General features: G+C 37.2%; 1 protein-coding gene across 1 annotated transcript; it reads right to left on the minus strand.

Annotated features, from left to right (window-relative positions):
* Positions 1-1,012: 1,012 nt before the first annotated feature.
* On the minus strand, positions 1,013-16,151 carry LOC100370775 (uncharacterized). Its single transcript, XM_006822993.3, has 8 exons — positions 15,402-16,151; positions 11,371-11,609; positions 6,638-9,662; positions 6,249-6,416; positions 5,328-5,436; positions 5,031-5,149; positions 2,892-4,194; positions 1,013-1,876 (listed from the first exon to the last, which is right to left on the minus strand). Exons 1-8 carry the CDS (start codon positions 16,044-16,046, stop codon positions 1,800-1,802), a joined length of 5,685 nt encoding a protein of 1,894 aa, XP_006823056.3. The 5' UTR covers positions 16,047-16,151; the 3' UTR covers positions 1,013-1,799.
* Between the last annotated feature and the right edge of the window lie 102 nt (positions 16,152-16,253).

Below are 16,253 nucleotides of genomic sequence, written 5' to 3' on the forward strand. Positions count from 1 at the left end.
TCAATTTAAACATAAATGTAACAACAGAACTTGTTGTTCCATGGGCCAATCAGTGAATTTTAAAATATTAAATTCCAGTGAGAATTTATGCTTTGACAGTACCCGGCCTCTCTGTAAATCCCAAGCAATGAACACAGAATTAGAGATCAACTCGCAGTACAAGTTACAATATTTGATTGGTATCTACACAGGATTAGCTTCAACACAGTAAAAAACTCAAACTAACAGATTGTAATGAAATTGTAAATCTATGCCAAACAACATACTTAGCAACTTGTCTGTGGTTATAAAAATTACATCACATCAAGTGGCAACAAAGATACATATGGAATTTACATTTGGGTTCAGAGATCAGAGTTCTCAACAGCTGTATTTCATATCATAGAAATGATGACCAGACAAGGTGGTAAGTAAGCATAATCAGCACATGGCCATAATTATGAAGATCTTCTTATACTATAGCATGGATACCAATCAACTCTGGGATGATCGTTCCTTTGGTAGACCAAAGATTGACATCTTTGAACAATAAAATGCATGCACCACAGCTGGCAGAGTATACAGTAAATCCACATACAGTCAAGCATCCATTGAGAAGTCTGTGCCTATTGTCACCTTGAATCTTAATACTTTCCCTTCGGTCTCCAAATATTACCAATGCCTGCAATCAATATAATCAACAGCATATTACTTTCCAATGCATTTCAATTATTGATCACATAACATTCATAGTCAAATCTACAATAGATCCCAATTTGTGTGAAATCCAGAATTAGAGATGCATCTTGCCAAACACAAAAAATTGTAACATTAAAGTAACAGCCATTTCCAAAATCTAAAGTTAAAATCAACTTTATTGTGTCAAGTATGGAAAGTAAACTGGTATCGTTCAAAATATCAGATAAAAGGGGAGCACATGGTAAGTGTTGGCACTTGGGGCAAATGTAAAGGAAAGGCACAATAGGCATACTCTTATCAATAAAACCCTCGACTAAAAAATAACAAAACACAATTGTGTAACTTTAATGACATCTTTAATATTATTGATAAATCAACAAAAATACATATAAATGGGAATATAACATTTATTTCTGAACAATGGAGCTCTGAAATATTTGAAAATTATCTACACCTTTGTCTCAGGCAATTAAAGTTGAAAAGTAGAAAACATTTGCCATGGACAACAAAAAACATGATTCATGCATTGACAGCAATAGCTTCAATAAGCCTTCCCATGGAGCCTTGCTTTATTTTAACTCTACTGACATGTGTCAGGCTTGTAATACAAAACTGGTTCCAAAAAAAATACTGTACAACCAACAAAGGAATTGTATTGCGCATCTCAACCAAATAAAAAATATACCTTTCTTCTCAAATACATACTAGAAACAGGTCAACTAAGGCTATACATGTAATTCTTATATACATCACCCTGTCAAGCCGTAAGACATGTTTTATTGTAAACAAAAACATCAAAGCAAATAATATAAAGAAGCAGCTACCATGTCTATAAAAAATGTCTGTTCACATGTAATGGCAGTACTTAGCTGGCTGAACAACTTTGCAATGGTCACGTATCAAATACAGATGAACTACAAGTATTGGACAAATTACAGTACATGGAAAATGAAAATACACATAAAGGCAAATTTTCTGTAGTAAAAACACAGTGTATTCTCCACCTTGTCCTCATGGTATATGTAGCTCACACAGTGAGACACTCAAACATTAAATGTTTTGTTATATTGTTAAAATACACACATCTTGTGACAATATATGCATGATGGTGTAATCTGGATCTAGACTTCATCTAGGATTTCCATGTCACTTCCAAAATGTATGCTGACAGCGCTATGGACACTATCATTGTCTGAACCTGCAACGAAAATAAACAAGGTCAATAAAGTGCATTTGTTTTGACAAACAGACTAAAAAGCTAATAAAACTACCATCATAATAAATCTAATTACTATCATAATTTATAGCCAGTATTGGTTTACAGAACCAGAAGCTGTTAATGGTATGATGGTGATGTATTAAGACATACACACACTATAACTAATGTATTATTACTGAGATGTAGTATTACCAATATCAGTAGTTGTCTACTGACCTGGTATACTATATTCTTAATTTATTATTAGATAACTCAGTTTAAAAAATTAGAAACAAAAACAAATTTCACAATACAATTTCTCAAACAGCTGATAAGAACATACGTAATTACATCTACATGTATATCATGTTTGGCATTACATTTTGACAACTTAATGACTTGTACCGTGAAAATAAATGAAAATTATTTTTTTCTTGCATGATTTCTGTTTTTGGATGATAATAGACAGATGTAACATTTGCCATGTGATGTAGCATCGACAGCTTTAGCTAGATTTTTACACACACACAACAATATTGTTTTGACATAACTTTGGAAATCTGCCAAAAAATGAAACTGACACCCTAGGTACATCAAAGAAAAAACTAGGTACCGGTACTCTTTGTTTTTCAGTAAAAATATTAATGCAAGTTTATTGATTGATTAAAGAAATGTTACAAGCTATATGCATTGTTTTTAAGCACTTTTTTTTGCCATATATCTGTAGTTACGTTTGTGTCTTTAATAAAGATTAAGATTCATGTTTTGTTGAAATTTTTTATGATGTTCACATGTCAAGTTTTTCAAGAAATTAAAAAAAAAATTTGCTTGATTTTTTTTTGCCTAAAAATTTAGAGTTCGAATTAAAAGCATGGAAATTTAAATCCTTGTTTGAATTCTGTGAATTAAATAGACGAACCTAATTAGTTTTTAAAATGAATTTTATGCACAAATTAATATTTTATACACAAGTGCAATGTTTGTTTAAGACAAATAGCATCATAGAACTACTAACCTTCAAGTTCATCATTTAACACTTCATTTTGCTTGGCTGATTCAGAAGGACTGTAGAAAATACCATAAAGGTCTTTAGCTGATGACGATGCAGGTGCCTTTATGTTATGTAAACTACTGTGGGAAATGGGTGGTGGTGGTTTGGGTTTTGGCAGGTTTGAAATGCATCTGGTGCCTCTTTCTACACCTGGTATATCCATCTCTTCTTCTGATTCTTCATGTTTAGTCAATGGCTGACTGGGTGGTGGTGGTGGTGGCTGACTGGGTGGTGGTGGCTGACTTGGTGGGTGTAGGTGAATGGGTGGTGGTGGGTACCTGGGTCTGAGTGGCGGTGGTTGTCCAAGTTGTGTATAATTAGGTATGACCGGTGGTGGTTGACCAAATGATGGTGGGTAACTAGGTGGTGGACATCTGGATGGCAGTGGGTGACCGAGTGGTGGTGGTGGTTGACTTGGAAGCACTGCTTTGTTGACTGGCAAATTGGCTGTCCCACTGTTTTTCATAGATAGCAATGCTTTCATCTGAACACTAACACCACCAGATGTGTTTGTTGTTGCTGGAGATGCAGTGCTTGTTGTACTCTGTGACAATGTCACTGCAGGAATACTAGATGCAGAAGAGACTGGCTTAGCAGGTAATGTCTTCGAAACTTCCTGTTTGATGGGAAAATCAGAAATGACAGGAAGAGCTTTTCCCCCCATTGTTTCTATCCCAAGAAATGTACTTAATGGTGCTGGCTCCTCAGGTTCTTTAATACGAACAGGAATTGTTTCTTTTGTTGCAGTTTGTGTGACTGGAATCCATGGATTTGTACATGTAACTGGAATGGTAGGTTTACCACTTATTTTAATAGTGATGCCAGCCTTACTGATCTTACCTTTTGAATGATCTGTGCCAGTGAATGTTTTACTTCCTGGCCTACTTGGCTCACTGCCAAGCAAGGAAGGTCCACTGCCAAGTAAAGAAGGTCCCTTTGTGTTCTTTTTTCCTCCTAATAGTGTGAGTTTAATGCCACCTCCTTTTGTAAATGAGGGTGTTGGAGAGGCATTTTTAAGAGAGGGTAATACAGCTGTTGGTGTCACTGCACTTTCAATCTCTAATTCCTCAAGTCCAGCAATCCTTTCGGACTCCATAAGCTTAGCTTTCTTTTCTGCCAATTCTTTCATTTGAGATTCTTGTTTTTTTCGTTTCAACAAAGCTTCACGTTCATCTGTCTTTTTCTTTATAGCAGCTAATGCAATTGTGGAAGCTGCTTTTTCAAGCGCTCTTCTCTTCTCATAGTAAGGGTTGTCATCCAAGTATTTCTAGAAAAGTATTAGTCAAACAATTAGCAAGAAAACAATTATACAGCCATACATTCCATACTGCATCACCATAAAACCCATACATTTAGACTGTTGGTGTGTTGCTACACTACCAATGGTACACATTAATTACACTGCATGTGTGGTCCAAATCATTCACATGGATCATGTAGCCATGCTTCCCTATCACATGGCCATACTACCCACATCACACCATGTGACCATACTACCCACATCACACCATGCGGCCATACTAACCACATCATACCACGTGGCCATACCACCCACATCACACCGTGTGGCCACACCACCCACATCACACCATGTGGCCATACCACCCACATTACACCGTGTGGCCATACCACCCACATCACACCATGTGGTCATACTACCCACATCACACCATGTGACCACACTACCCACATCACACCGTGTGGTCACACCACCCACATCACACCGTGTGGCCACACTGCCCACATCACACCATGTGGTCGCACTAACCACATCACACCGTGTGGCCACACTAACCACATCACAGCATGCGGCCATACTAACCACATCACACCATGTGGCCACACTACCCACATCATACCGTGTGGCCATACCACCCACATCACACCATGTGGCCATACTAACCACATCACACCGTGTGGCCATACCACCCACATCACACCATGTAAACATGTGAGAATCGGGTGGCCAAACTATCCACCATACACCACCACAGTGGATCATGTGGCCATACTACACAAGTGGATCATGTGGTCATACCATACTGTCCATCGTAACATATCAGAGGAATGTATTGCTATACTAACATTAGCAAATAATTTTACCTGGTAATTTTTATTATGACTTTCAGTCCTTAAATGTTCATTAGCAAGCAGGATGTCGCCCGGAAATGTCTTGCACAGTGAACAATAAAATGCATTGACCGGCATCAGAAACTCAGAACCTATTGAGACAAAGAAATTCATATAAATATAAACGATAAAGCACCAATAATACCAATTCATAGAGGTGATAGAAATTGAAAAAAATCATTGTGCATTGGTTCTTCTTCTAGACAATGACTAATGTACAATTTAAGTATTGGCAAGGAGATAACCAAATCCATGTGCAAATCTACAAACCTTGAAAGAATGTTGGTACACACTTTTCTGTTAAATCTCGTTTTTCAGGCACCGACACTGCCAGTGCTTGTCTCCATGGTTTACTGGCATCACTATTCGTATCAACATTCTACAGGGTATTGGTATGAACATAAATGATACAGTCAGAGTATAGGTTAATCTCAACACACACACACACACACACACACACACACACACATAACACTCATTATATTATATCTGTTGGCATTCAAATTGAATGCCACTAAAAAAATGTGAATTTCAAAATTGTTAGGTACAATTACAAAATTTATTGACATGAAATAATTGAAGATCTAAAGACGTTGCTATAAATGTTGTAAGCCAATTTGTTTTGAATTAACCCGAAAAGCCAATGGATCAGGTAGTTCAAATAGACATACCACCTCAGTAACAGCACATAAGTGGTTCTCTTGAGTACATCATTTGGAGTTTTCGTTTGTTGTGAACACTTGATAAAAAGAAACTAAACACACAGTAAACTTAAAATCTACTATAGTCTTTTCAACCTATCAAAACACTCCATTACAAGACTTAATGTACACTAGTTATTCTGCCTCATGGCCATAACAAGGATCGTGTCAAATCTCTTTGTTCTCATATAATGACTTTTATACTACCTAGTATAACTGTCCTAGGATATTCGATTTGTCTTTGTTCTCCTAAATTGTCCAAGGACGTATAACACCACATAAAAGAAAAATCATGGTGGAGACAACATTGCTAGAATGAAACAACCAAAGCTAGGTTCAAATACCAGGTTGTGTGGGTAACCAGTGGATTGCTAGTCAAGGTTACACCATCCCCCTACTTGGTGAACCACAAATATTCAAATTAAACACATATAATTACAGTCTTCACAAATTAACAGAATAATTATCTATGTTTAAATACTATATGTACCCTTGCATGTTCTACTGATTGAAGATGGGCAAGCCATTGTCCCACTTTATTGATTGACATATTACATGGTTGGCACCAATGCATCTGTGAATCGACATACACCATTTTAAACTTTAACTTTTTATTTGTAGTTGATTTTGGATCAGATTCCTGCTCATCTTTGGTTTCCTACAATTAAATATTATTAAAAATATATATTTATCAAATAAAAGTAATATTGACCTACATATATGATGTGTGTGAAAATGTTCACAATCTACAAGTACAGATTAAATCCATCCAATGATGTCTACAATCACAGTTTCTGTAAATAGAACCAATGAACTATGTTAAATTAGTTGGAATAACTATGCACCATGATTGACCCATGTATTACAACATTATCTCACCTGTTCAGTCTTTTCTTGCTTTACACCTGGTTTACCTCCTTCACTAATGTCCTCTTCAGTTTTATTGGATTCTGCTTGTACTTTGTCCATTTTTTGTCTCAATAATGCTATCTGCTTCCCAATCTCTTCTTGTAACTTGGTATTTTCTAGTAGCAGAGGATCTTTATGCCCATCTTTTTGTTTTTGTTTCTTTCTCATTAGGTCCCCAGCCTGCTTTCTCAGTTTGTCTAGCTCAGATTCCAAATATTCCAGTCGCTTCTGAAACACTTGTTTATTTTTTTTTAATTCTTCTAAAGCAATTTTTTTGCGGGCTCGCTCCTGTTCATTCTTATCAAGCTCTTCCTGGTTTTTCCTCTTACCCTCATCCAGGCCTTTCTTCACAAACTCTTCTTGGCTTTTCTTTTCCATCTTTGTCGTCTCATTTTGCGACCCTCTCCTGTTCTTATCTATATTTTTCTGTTGTTGCTGTAATTCTTTTTTTGGCATCAAGATTTTTCGGTTGGACACATTCTGCTGGGGTTGTGTTTTTACTGTATTCACAGTAATGTTAGTTTGTATGGGAACAGTGACAAGGTTTGATTCCCTCACACCAGGCAAAGGTGCTGCCTTTGGTTGGACAGCATTTTGCTGCATCACAGGTTCAGATTGTGATTGATGCTGCAGGGGCTGTTGCTGCGGCATGGGATATGGTTGCTGAGCAACATGTTGGTACTGCTGCTCATAGCTTTGCTGTGGCCAGTACTGACTATTGTCATCATAAGTAGACTGGGAGAATGCAGCACCAGTGTTGTGATAGACCTCATCACGATGCTGTTGGCCATAGTAATTGTCTGTATCTACACCACTGTTGAGGAAAGACCCTGATTTATCAAAATCAAAGTTGGACTCTGGGCGAGCAGGGCTGCTCTCATCTTGCGGAAACTCTCTTCTTCCTTGGGGAAGTTCTCTTCTTTCTTGGGAAAGTTCTCTTCTTTCCTGGTGAGCTTTTTTTTGTTCTTCATAAAGATTTGTGTTCTCTATAGGTGGTGCATGTTCTGATTCGCTGGCTTTCTCTTTTTTCTGCATCATATTAGATTTGTCAAAATCAAATCCAATTGCAGACAGTATGTTTACAATCTGTTGGTTAGTAAAATCTGTATCACCATCAGACTTTTTGCGTTTTGACGGTGGCTCAGATTTTTGGTCTTTAACTGGCATTTTATCATAATCATCCTCATGTTGCTTACGATGACTAGATTGCTGGTTGCTGTCGGGTGCACCTCTCTTTTCACTCCGATCGATTTCTCCGAAACTTCTGTCATCACGAGATCGCCTGTCTGGAGAATGGTAACCATGGCTGCGTCTTTCATCAACATCTTGGTGTCTTAAATCAGTATTTTGTAGAGACTGTTGTCTACTATCAATATCAAATCCAGGTATACCAGCTCTAAATCCACTATCTTGCCTACCTATACTACTAGCTCTAGTCCTTGAATCTGTATCTGGCCTTTGTAGGCCATCCTCTCTAGCCCACAAATCCCTATCTTGGCTTTGTGATCCATCATGTCCAGACCAGTAGTCTTGCCTTCTGGAAACATCTGATCTATTCAAGCCATCATCTCTGGACCTAGAATCAGATTCTCGTTGACGAAAACCATCATCCCTAGACCTAGAATGAGGATCTTGTCTATACAAGTCATCATCTCTAAGCCTCAAGTCAGAGTCTCCTTTCTGTCTGGAATCAGTATCATACCTGGGCAAACTTGATGCTCTTTGATCATAACTCCTACCTGGAGAAGGAGCCATTAGATTGCTATCATAACGTTTGCTACCCACATGAATGTTATCATTTCGCTTATTATACATGTCTTCCTGAGAAGTCTGGTCTCTACCTCTTTGTTCATAAGCTTTTCCTGATGAATATGACTCAAGTGAATCCTTTTTCTGTTGCACAACTTGGCCTTGTCTTGGATCTTTGTCAGGTACTGGAAATTCTTTGACTGGTTTAGATTCTTCTTCATCATCACCATACAGAAACCGGTCTTCATCTTCCACAGATGCAAAGCCTGTTCCTCTAATATGCTCCTCCTCATCATCATCATCAATTCCTGGGATCTTAAATTCACCCCGAGAACCCATCGGACTGCCTGAGCCCATGTCCCATAAGGAAAATTTGTCTGTTTCCCTCTTGTGCTCCCATCTTGGCACTTCATCATGTTCCTTAGGTATATTTTGGGGCTTGAAATCATCTTGGTAAAACTGTTGACCTCTATTATCTAATGTTCTATGGTCAACGGGAGATGGTTCACGCCTACTACGATACACATCTTCTGCAGCTTCCATCCTCATAGGTGTCTGATCTCGCTGTGCCTCTTGGATAGGTGTTGCATGTCTTGGTTCAGAAGTCACAGGTGGTTTAGCTAACATGTCTGCTGTAAAGATGTCTTCAGATCCGCCCATTCCATATTGTCCTGTGTAGCTATTTTGTTGAGCACTGATATCTCTTTGAAGTTGAGGTGGCGCTTTCTGAGATTCTAAGAGTTGCGGTTGTATTTTTCTCTCATAGCTAGCTCTATCCCTAGGTTTCAGACTTTTCTCCCTACTACTACTACTGCTTCCACTGCTGCCACTGCCACTACTAGAATATGAACTACTGCTACTATCACTGTCATAATGTCTTTTACTCCTGGACCTCTCATAACTCCTCTCCCTTGACTTTTTATAATCTCTGTCCCTACTGCTATGTTTCTTGTATCTATCCCTGTCCCTATCCCTGTGTCTGTCCCTATCTCTGTCATGATATCTTCTCCTTTCTTTATCATGGCTCCTACCCCTATCCCTATTCCGGCTCCTATCCCTATGTCTGTCATAGTCTCGACTTCGTCCTCTCTTCTCCTTGTATCTGTCTTGGGATCTGCTTTTATACTTATCAGAGGATCTGCTTTTATAGTCATCTTTGTATTTTCGATCTGGAGAGCGCAATTTATTCTTTTCGCTTTCATAGTACTTGTTCATAGGAGGATCACTACTTGTTTGACCACTGTTCCTAAAATATAAAAAAGTTTATAAGTAGCTGTATGCATTAATTTAAATTTAATTTAAAAAACACAAGAGATACAGAGTTCACTAATTAGTAATTCAAATCACAAATACTGAGCACAAAAAAAATAGAAGTGAAAACCAAGTTTATATTGATGAAACTGACAAATCGTCTCTCCAAAGCAGAGTTTTTAGGGTAACTGCACCCTTTAACTGCAGCTCACACTCTATTGATAAAAGTGATTGTGAATCAAAACTTGAATGGCTTAACATTTTTGAGACACTAAGTAAAGGTTGGAGACATTGATCTATAAGAAGTAGAAACATGGTTGACAAATAGAGCTGACAGATGGATATTCTGAATCAAAATCTAAAAAAAACAAGCCATACATGGCGCAGTCCCCGTTAGTTATCAAATTTAAGTTATATAGTTTTATTTATAGTAATATAGCTGGACAATAACCATGTCAGGAATATGATTTTTTAACATTAAAATGATTAACATTTGTATCTGATCGTTAAACAAGTACTTGTCTATATTGAGAGATATTGCTCTGGAACAGCATTCAAAATCAGCCATTTCGAATACATGTATATATAACATGATGTATAACGAATATATAAAATTTGAATATATAATCAGTAAAAGCATTTAAGAGATATGGCTCTAGAAGCCCAATCATTAAAACAAAATGGTCGCTATTTTGAATCCAATCTGAAAAACAAAATGACGTGCATCATGAACCCGTAATTTCTAATGTATGTACCAAGTTTGAACGAAATCCATCCATAAATGCTTGATATTTGATGATTTTTTTTAGACAAAAATGACTACCATTTGGCCATTTTGAATAGGATCGTCAAACCAATATATCTGTCTATCTATGACATGATGTATGATGAATATTTAAAATTTGAATATAATCAGTCAAAACAAGTTGGAGATATGGGTCTAGAAGTCCATTCATTAAAACAAAATGGCCACCAGACAGCCATTTTGAATCTTATCTGAAAAATAAATGATGTGCATCACGGTCCCATAATGTCTAATATACCAAGTTTGAACAAAATCCATCTGTAAACAGCCAAGAAATGCTTGATTTTTGGGATTTTTTTAGCACAAAAATGGCCACCATTCGGCCATCTTGAATCAGATTGTGAAACAAATTGACGTGCATATGTATAATAACATGTATGATGTATGTGTGAAGTTTGATTGTGATTGGTCCAGGCATTTCTAAGATACTGGTCCGGACGCACGCACAGACGCACACAAGCATGCACGAACACACGGAGGTCAAAACATAAGTCCCCGTTTTCGGACTGCGTCCGAACGGGGATTAAAAAAAAGCAAAAGCAACCCAATATGTGTTATACCAAATCTGACTGAAATCAAACCAGTCATTTCTGAGAACTGGTTGCAGACACACCGAAGTATTAAGACTTTATACACTAAAATCAAATAAAAAAACAAACTTGTATGACATCATTCATTGTTTTCATACAAAGTTTGAAAGTAATTAGTCTTTCTAGAAATAGCTTCAGATGAATCATACCCAAAATTAAGACAAAGACAACATTTTGTGAAAGTCACTGCTTCAAAAGGCACTGTGACCCACAGTCTTAAATATTTCAATAAAATATTCTCTGCTACAAAACTCAAAAAAATTCAATAATAACTCCATTATTATGGACGCAGTCTCATGCATGTTTACCTTGGCATTGACTCTCTTTTTCTATCCTGAGGGATTAAAAATTCATGGCTTTTAGAATCATCTTTAGGATAAGAACTTTCTTGTAACACAGTCTTTGGCTCTTCTGGTGGACCCAGCCTCTGTATGGTGGGATCCGTGTTTAAAACTACAGGAGGGCTGCGCTCTTTCTGAAATTTCTCATTCCCAACGGTTATTCTGATCGATTCGTTGGCATCTCTAGGAAACGTGAAACCAGCCGGCTGTTGAGAAATACATTTGACAATTGAAACATGCCATGAATCAAAGAAGTTACTGCGACTAGTATTTCAAGTCAACCTTTTTTTCAGGTTGAATAAAACAAAGTAATGGCTATATACTTACTTTCAGCAACACTCGATCGTAAACTTTCCCAGTCCTAAAAACATTAGGGTTGGGTTGGGATTAAAGCCACTGAAGGGCATCTAGTATTGAATGAAATATACATTACATATACCACATTGCATACTTCAATTTGTCATTCCAGATAAATCAGGTCAATGGCATTACAGAGGTATATTGCATCAAATAAATACATATTAACACTGGAATCAATTATCCATGGTGAATTGAGGTGCAGAAACAATTTTGTCTGTAAAGCATGTGTTATATGTATGTACACATGCATATTTGTAGAAGTACACGTAATGTGGTTAAAATTTTGAAAGCAGAAATTGAAGTTACCGGTAACACACTCCCTCAACAAACCCACGGCTATATCACAATACAGTGAGTTCTTCTCAGTTATGTATCAAGCACAGTGGCTAATTAATGTTATGTTTATACCGGTATTGTTGCAAAATACATAATTAGCATAGCAATGATGGTGATCTTCTTGAAGTTCAAACATAGAATTTATTTGGCTAAGCACTGTAAACTTGCTAAGCTTTGAAAGATTGGAAGAACACTGATAATGTATTTCAAAATATTGCACGTCCACTATAAATAAAGCAATAAAAACTTTCTATTTTATGGCACACAATGTTTTAACTAAGAGAATTGTGAACACATGTCATTTTAAGGCATACAATTCGCATGCTTGCTGAAATACCATTTTTAAAACAAAACGTTGAGAAGCGTAACGTTGAATCTAAAATTGGTTCCCAAAAACTGGTGTGCACGGTTCTTCTTGTTTCCTTTATTGACAGTAAAAAATGGTGACGTCAAATCAGTCATCAATGCATCCGGCATTGTTAGTAAAGACTACAGCTATTGTTGTATTCTAACGGATACCTAATAACTTGCTGAGTTGTTCATTTGTAAACAGATTAATGAGAACACATTAATTATGCAAGACCCTATACTAGCAGGTCACACATCCTGGCACTTTCAAAGAATTCTGTAATATGAGGTTATTACAAGAATAACACAAAGTATGCACAAAGACAGTACAGCTGGAGTATCGACCGTAACGCAACAGAGGTTGACGTGAAAGCAGCCCGTCTGAGTTATTTTTATACATCCTATATTCCTCCCAAGGATACATCATGAGAATGCTGAAATCCCAAAACTTGTGTGGAGTCCGGTCAAACTTTACGCCAGCGGTTGCCATGTTTGTTTTTATTATTATAGGAAGCTTACTTATCTTACCAACTAGAATGACGGATGCCGCGGCAGCGGCAATAACCCAACCTAGAAACTCGGACAGGAAAAAGCAAACGATCCAGGCAGAGCAGCTAAACTCCATCCCCGTCGATGCGGAGAAGAAAGAAGAGTGATTATCCAGCAGTAATGGCGCCGCCATATGGCTTTGGTCACATGGTTCATGATGCAAGGGAAAAAAATCATGAGTCATGGGTCTTCCCCTGACCTAGATTCTATCTCTCAGTCATTTGCAGAATCGCTGATTAATGCCTACAGTTCAAAATAGTCATTTTGACTGACTGGAGTCTATGGTAGGTAATTGAACGTAGTGAATTTCCTAATATGGTAGGATGCAAATATCCAACGCCATGGTGTGACTTATAGTCGCAGATATAAATAATACCAATTATTATACATCTGTCACCGTAACGCTATAATGTTACAGAGTGCTGTAATTTTGCGGTATTTTACAGGGTATATCATCCTACCATATTAGGAAATGCAAATTCCAAATATGGAACAATTATGTGCACGTAAGCGTCCTCTAATAATAAAAACAAACATGGCTGCCACAAGGGTTTGACAGAACTCCACACAAAGAAGTTCGCTGATTCTGTTCTAAACTTTTTGGATTTCAGCATTCCCATGATGCATCGTTGGAAGGAAAAGATGTATAATAATAAGGTTATTACGAGGATACCTCAAAGTATGCACTCAGACTATACGCCATCGCATAGACTGACATGGAGCAAATATTATATCACAATTTTTGTCAAACTATTTTTTGAACTGCTTTAACAGGCATTTTGTGAAAATTCACTTTCACCAACACGCCCCACCCACTGACACACAATACCATAACACTCACACACCAGAAAATACCAGGGTGTTTTTGTTAGGGGGTCACATTAAATCCTATTGTTATGTTCAAATTCAAATTCAAAAATAATGGTGATGAGTTATCCAGGTCAGATCCTTATGGTTTTAGTCTCTCATGATAAGCTGTAATGTATAAAGTCATAAGACTTTCAATAATATATTGAAGACAAAATAACTGTTTCTGAAAAGCATAATATAGAAACAGAAACATTATGATATTCCATGAAAATGTCAGAGCATTATTACACACATCATTGTCATGTAAAAAAAAACTGAAACCCAAATTATTAAAGATAATCATATCATATTTAAGAATAATCAATAAATCATTCAAGCAAGTGCAGAAATCTTTTAGATTGATAAAATTTATATTTTGGGTAGAGAATTATTACTAGAATTATAGTAGAGAACAATTAGCAAGATGGATTGCAACTGCTCTAGTTTGCTTTGTTCTAAACTTGATAGCACTACTAATGTGTGGGATTTACTATTCCATAGGAGTGATCAACATAATTAACAAGTATAGCGTACATATTCTTCATTTCATTTGTAACTTTTTGTATAGTAACGAAGCACATATTTTCTAAAACCTGATTTTTACCCTTGTCTAGTACAATAATGACAGACTAGTGCCATCATATCTAGATTAGTGTTTTGCGAAGTTGCACGTAATCTTGCTTACTGACTGACTGAATAATTTTTGGAACTGATATAAATTGGCAATAGAAAAAATTTATTATTCAGGTATTGGAATGCAAATTGGATTATATTTCTGAGGTAATTAACAGCTGAATGTTTTCTCATTTAGGATACCGTTGCTAGTACGACAACGTGTGCTAGTTTATATGCTGTCTTCTATTTCTATTTTAATTATATTTTGCACAGCAAATTTGATTCTCACACAATTATGTTCAGTTCAACATAGATTTATGATCATATTACTGTATTAGAAGCTGTATGGCTTCTATTTGGGATGGAATACTGATTTTACAGATTCAAGAACATTAACAAAGTATGCATAAATATATAGTGACATATATGCTCTCACCTGCACATTGTCTGACTGTGAACTGTTTCTGTAAATGTTTCTTAGGGTCCCCTCACCCATGACTCTAATCCTAACCCTGTTCCTCAAGTGACCCTCCCCATTTTAATTGTATGTGCCCTATTTTCAAGACATATGGTAGTTATCTGGAAGGACATATACATTACATTAGGGTGAGAGTGTTAGGATTAGGGTTCAGGTTTGCTTTGGGGTGGGGGTCTCAAACATTTACGTCTTTTAGTAAATCAATTTCATCGAAATACACAGGGAACAACAACAACTGAAACAATTTTATTTGACAAAATAGCAAACCACAATACAGAATATGACAATAGTCTAACATTTACATATCAAAATAATAATACATATCATAATACCATAGTCTGCACTACAATAATAATAAATTAGTTAAACCATGGTTAAACAAACATGTACTGAAACACATAAAAACTAATTGTACAATATATAAATAAGTATTGAACAGATGAAACACCCTCTTTAAACTTACCTGTGGCCCAAGTCGCTCATGCACAGGTCTTCTTTCGGGCGAAACTGACTTTCTCTGCATGACTTGACTCTGACCTGGACTAATAACAGTGCCTTGCGGAAGAGGTTTTGCAGGCTCGGTATCATGGATAGGTGGAGGTGTTTGAAATTTCTGATCAGAGGAATCACTTGGAGGGCCGCCCCGTCCTCTGCCCCTACCTCTACCTCTGCCCCTTCCCCTGGCCCTCCCACGATAACCTGGACGGTCGCCAGGGGAACGGAAAGCAGGAACGAAGCCGGGAGGATCATCGTCACGTTTCTTCTCACGACTTAGTCCGCGATCTCGATTACGGTCCTTCTCTTCGCGACCGCGTCCACTACGATCTTTGTCTCCATATCTGTGACTACCAGATGAAGAGTCTTTGTGATCACGATAATCTTTTTTGTAAGAATCTTTTCGATGGTCACGATCAGAAGATCTGGATCGAGACCTTGATCGGCGGCGTGAATCTGAGCTGTGGTGTTCGGATTTGTATTTTTCCCGAGCAAATTCATCAAAGGGTTTTTGATATGGTTTTCCTCTTCCTCGGTAGAACCCTCCGCGAAATGTACCGCGCCCTCTTCCCCTTGCCCGACCCCTACCTCTTGCCCTTATGTCTTGTGACATTTTGGAGTGAGTTAAAGTGCCAAATACGAGGAGGAATTCAACATAATTTTGACAATCAAAACCAACACCACGCTTTGAAAACAAGATGGCTGCTAATTTTGGTGCATTGACGTAAAAGAGTATATTTAAAGAAGACAAATATAAAAGGTGTAAATTTATCCTTCTCACGAGAAAATGTCAATAAAATCTGCTAATTATTAATTGCCA

The sequence above is a fragment of the Saccoglossus kowalevskii genome, chromosome 2, assembly GCF_978046115.1.
Source record: "Saccoglossus kowalevskii chromosome 2, keSacKowa6.1, whole genome shotgun sequence".
Lineage (NCBI taxonomy): Eukaryota > Metazoa > Hemichordata > Enteropneusta > Harrimaniidae > Saccoglossus > Saccoglossus kowalevskii.

What these genes read in the sequence shown, in the direction of transcription:
- LOC100370775 (XM_006822993.3), bottom strand. Translation starts at nt 16,046, where the DNA reads ATGTCACAAGACATAAGGGCAAGAGGTAGGGGTCGGGCAAGGGGAAGA. An exon ending in AATCAGTAGAACATGCAAGG is followed by an intron (nt 5,437 to 6,248) that starts GTACATATAGTA and finishes AATACCCTGTAG; the next exon opens with AATGTTGATACGAATAGTGA. An exon ending in GTTAAATGATGAACTTGAAG is followed by an intron (nt 1,877 to 2,891) that starts GTTAGTAGTTCT and finishes TTTTCGTTGCAG; the next exon opens with GTTCAGACAATGATAGTGTC.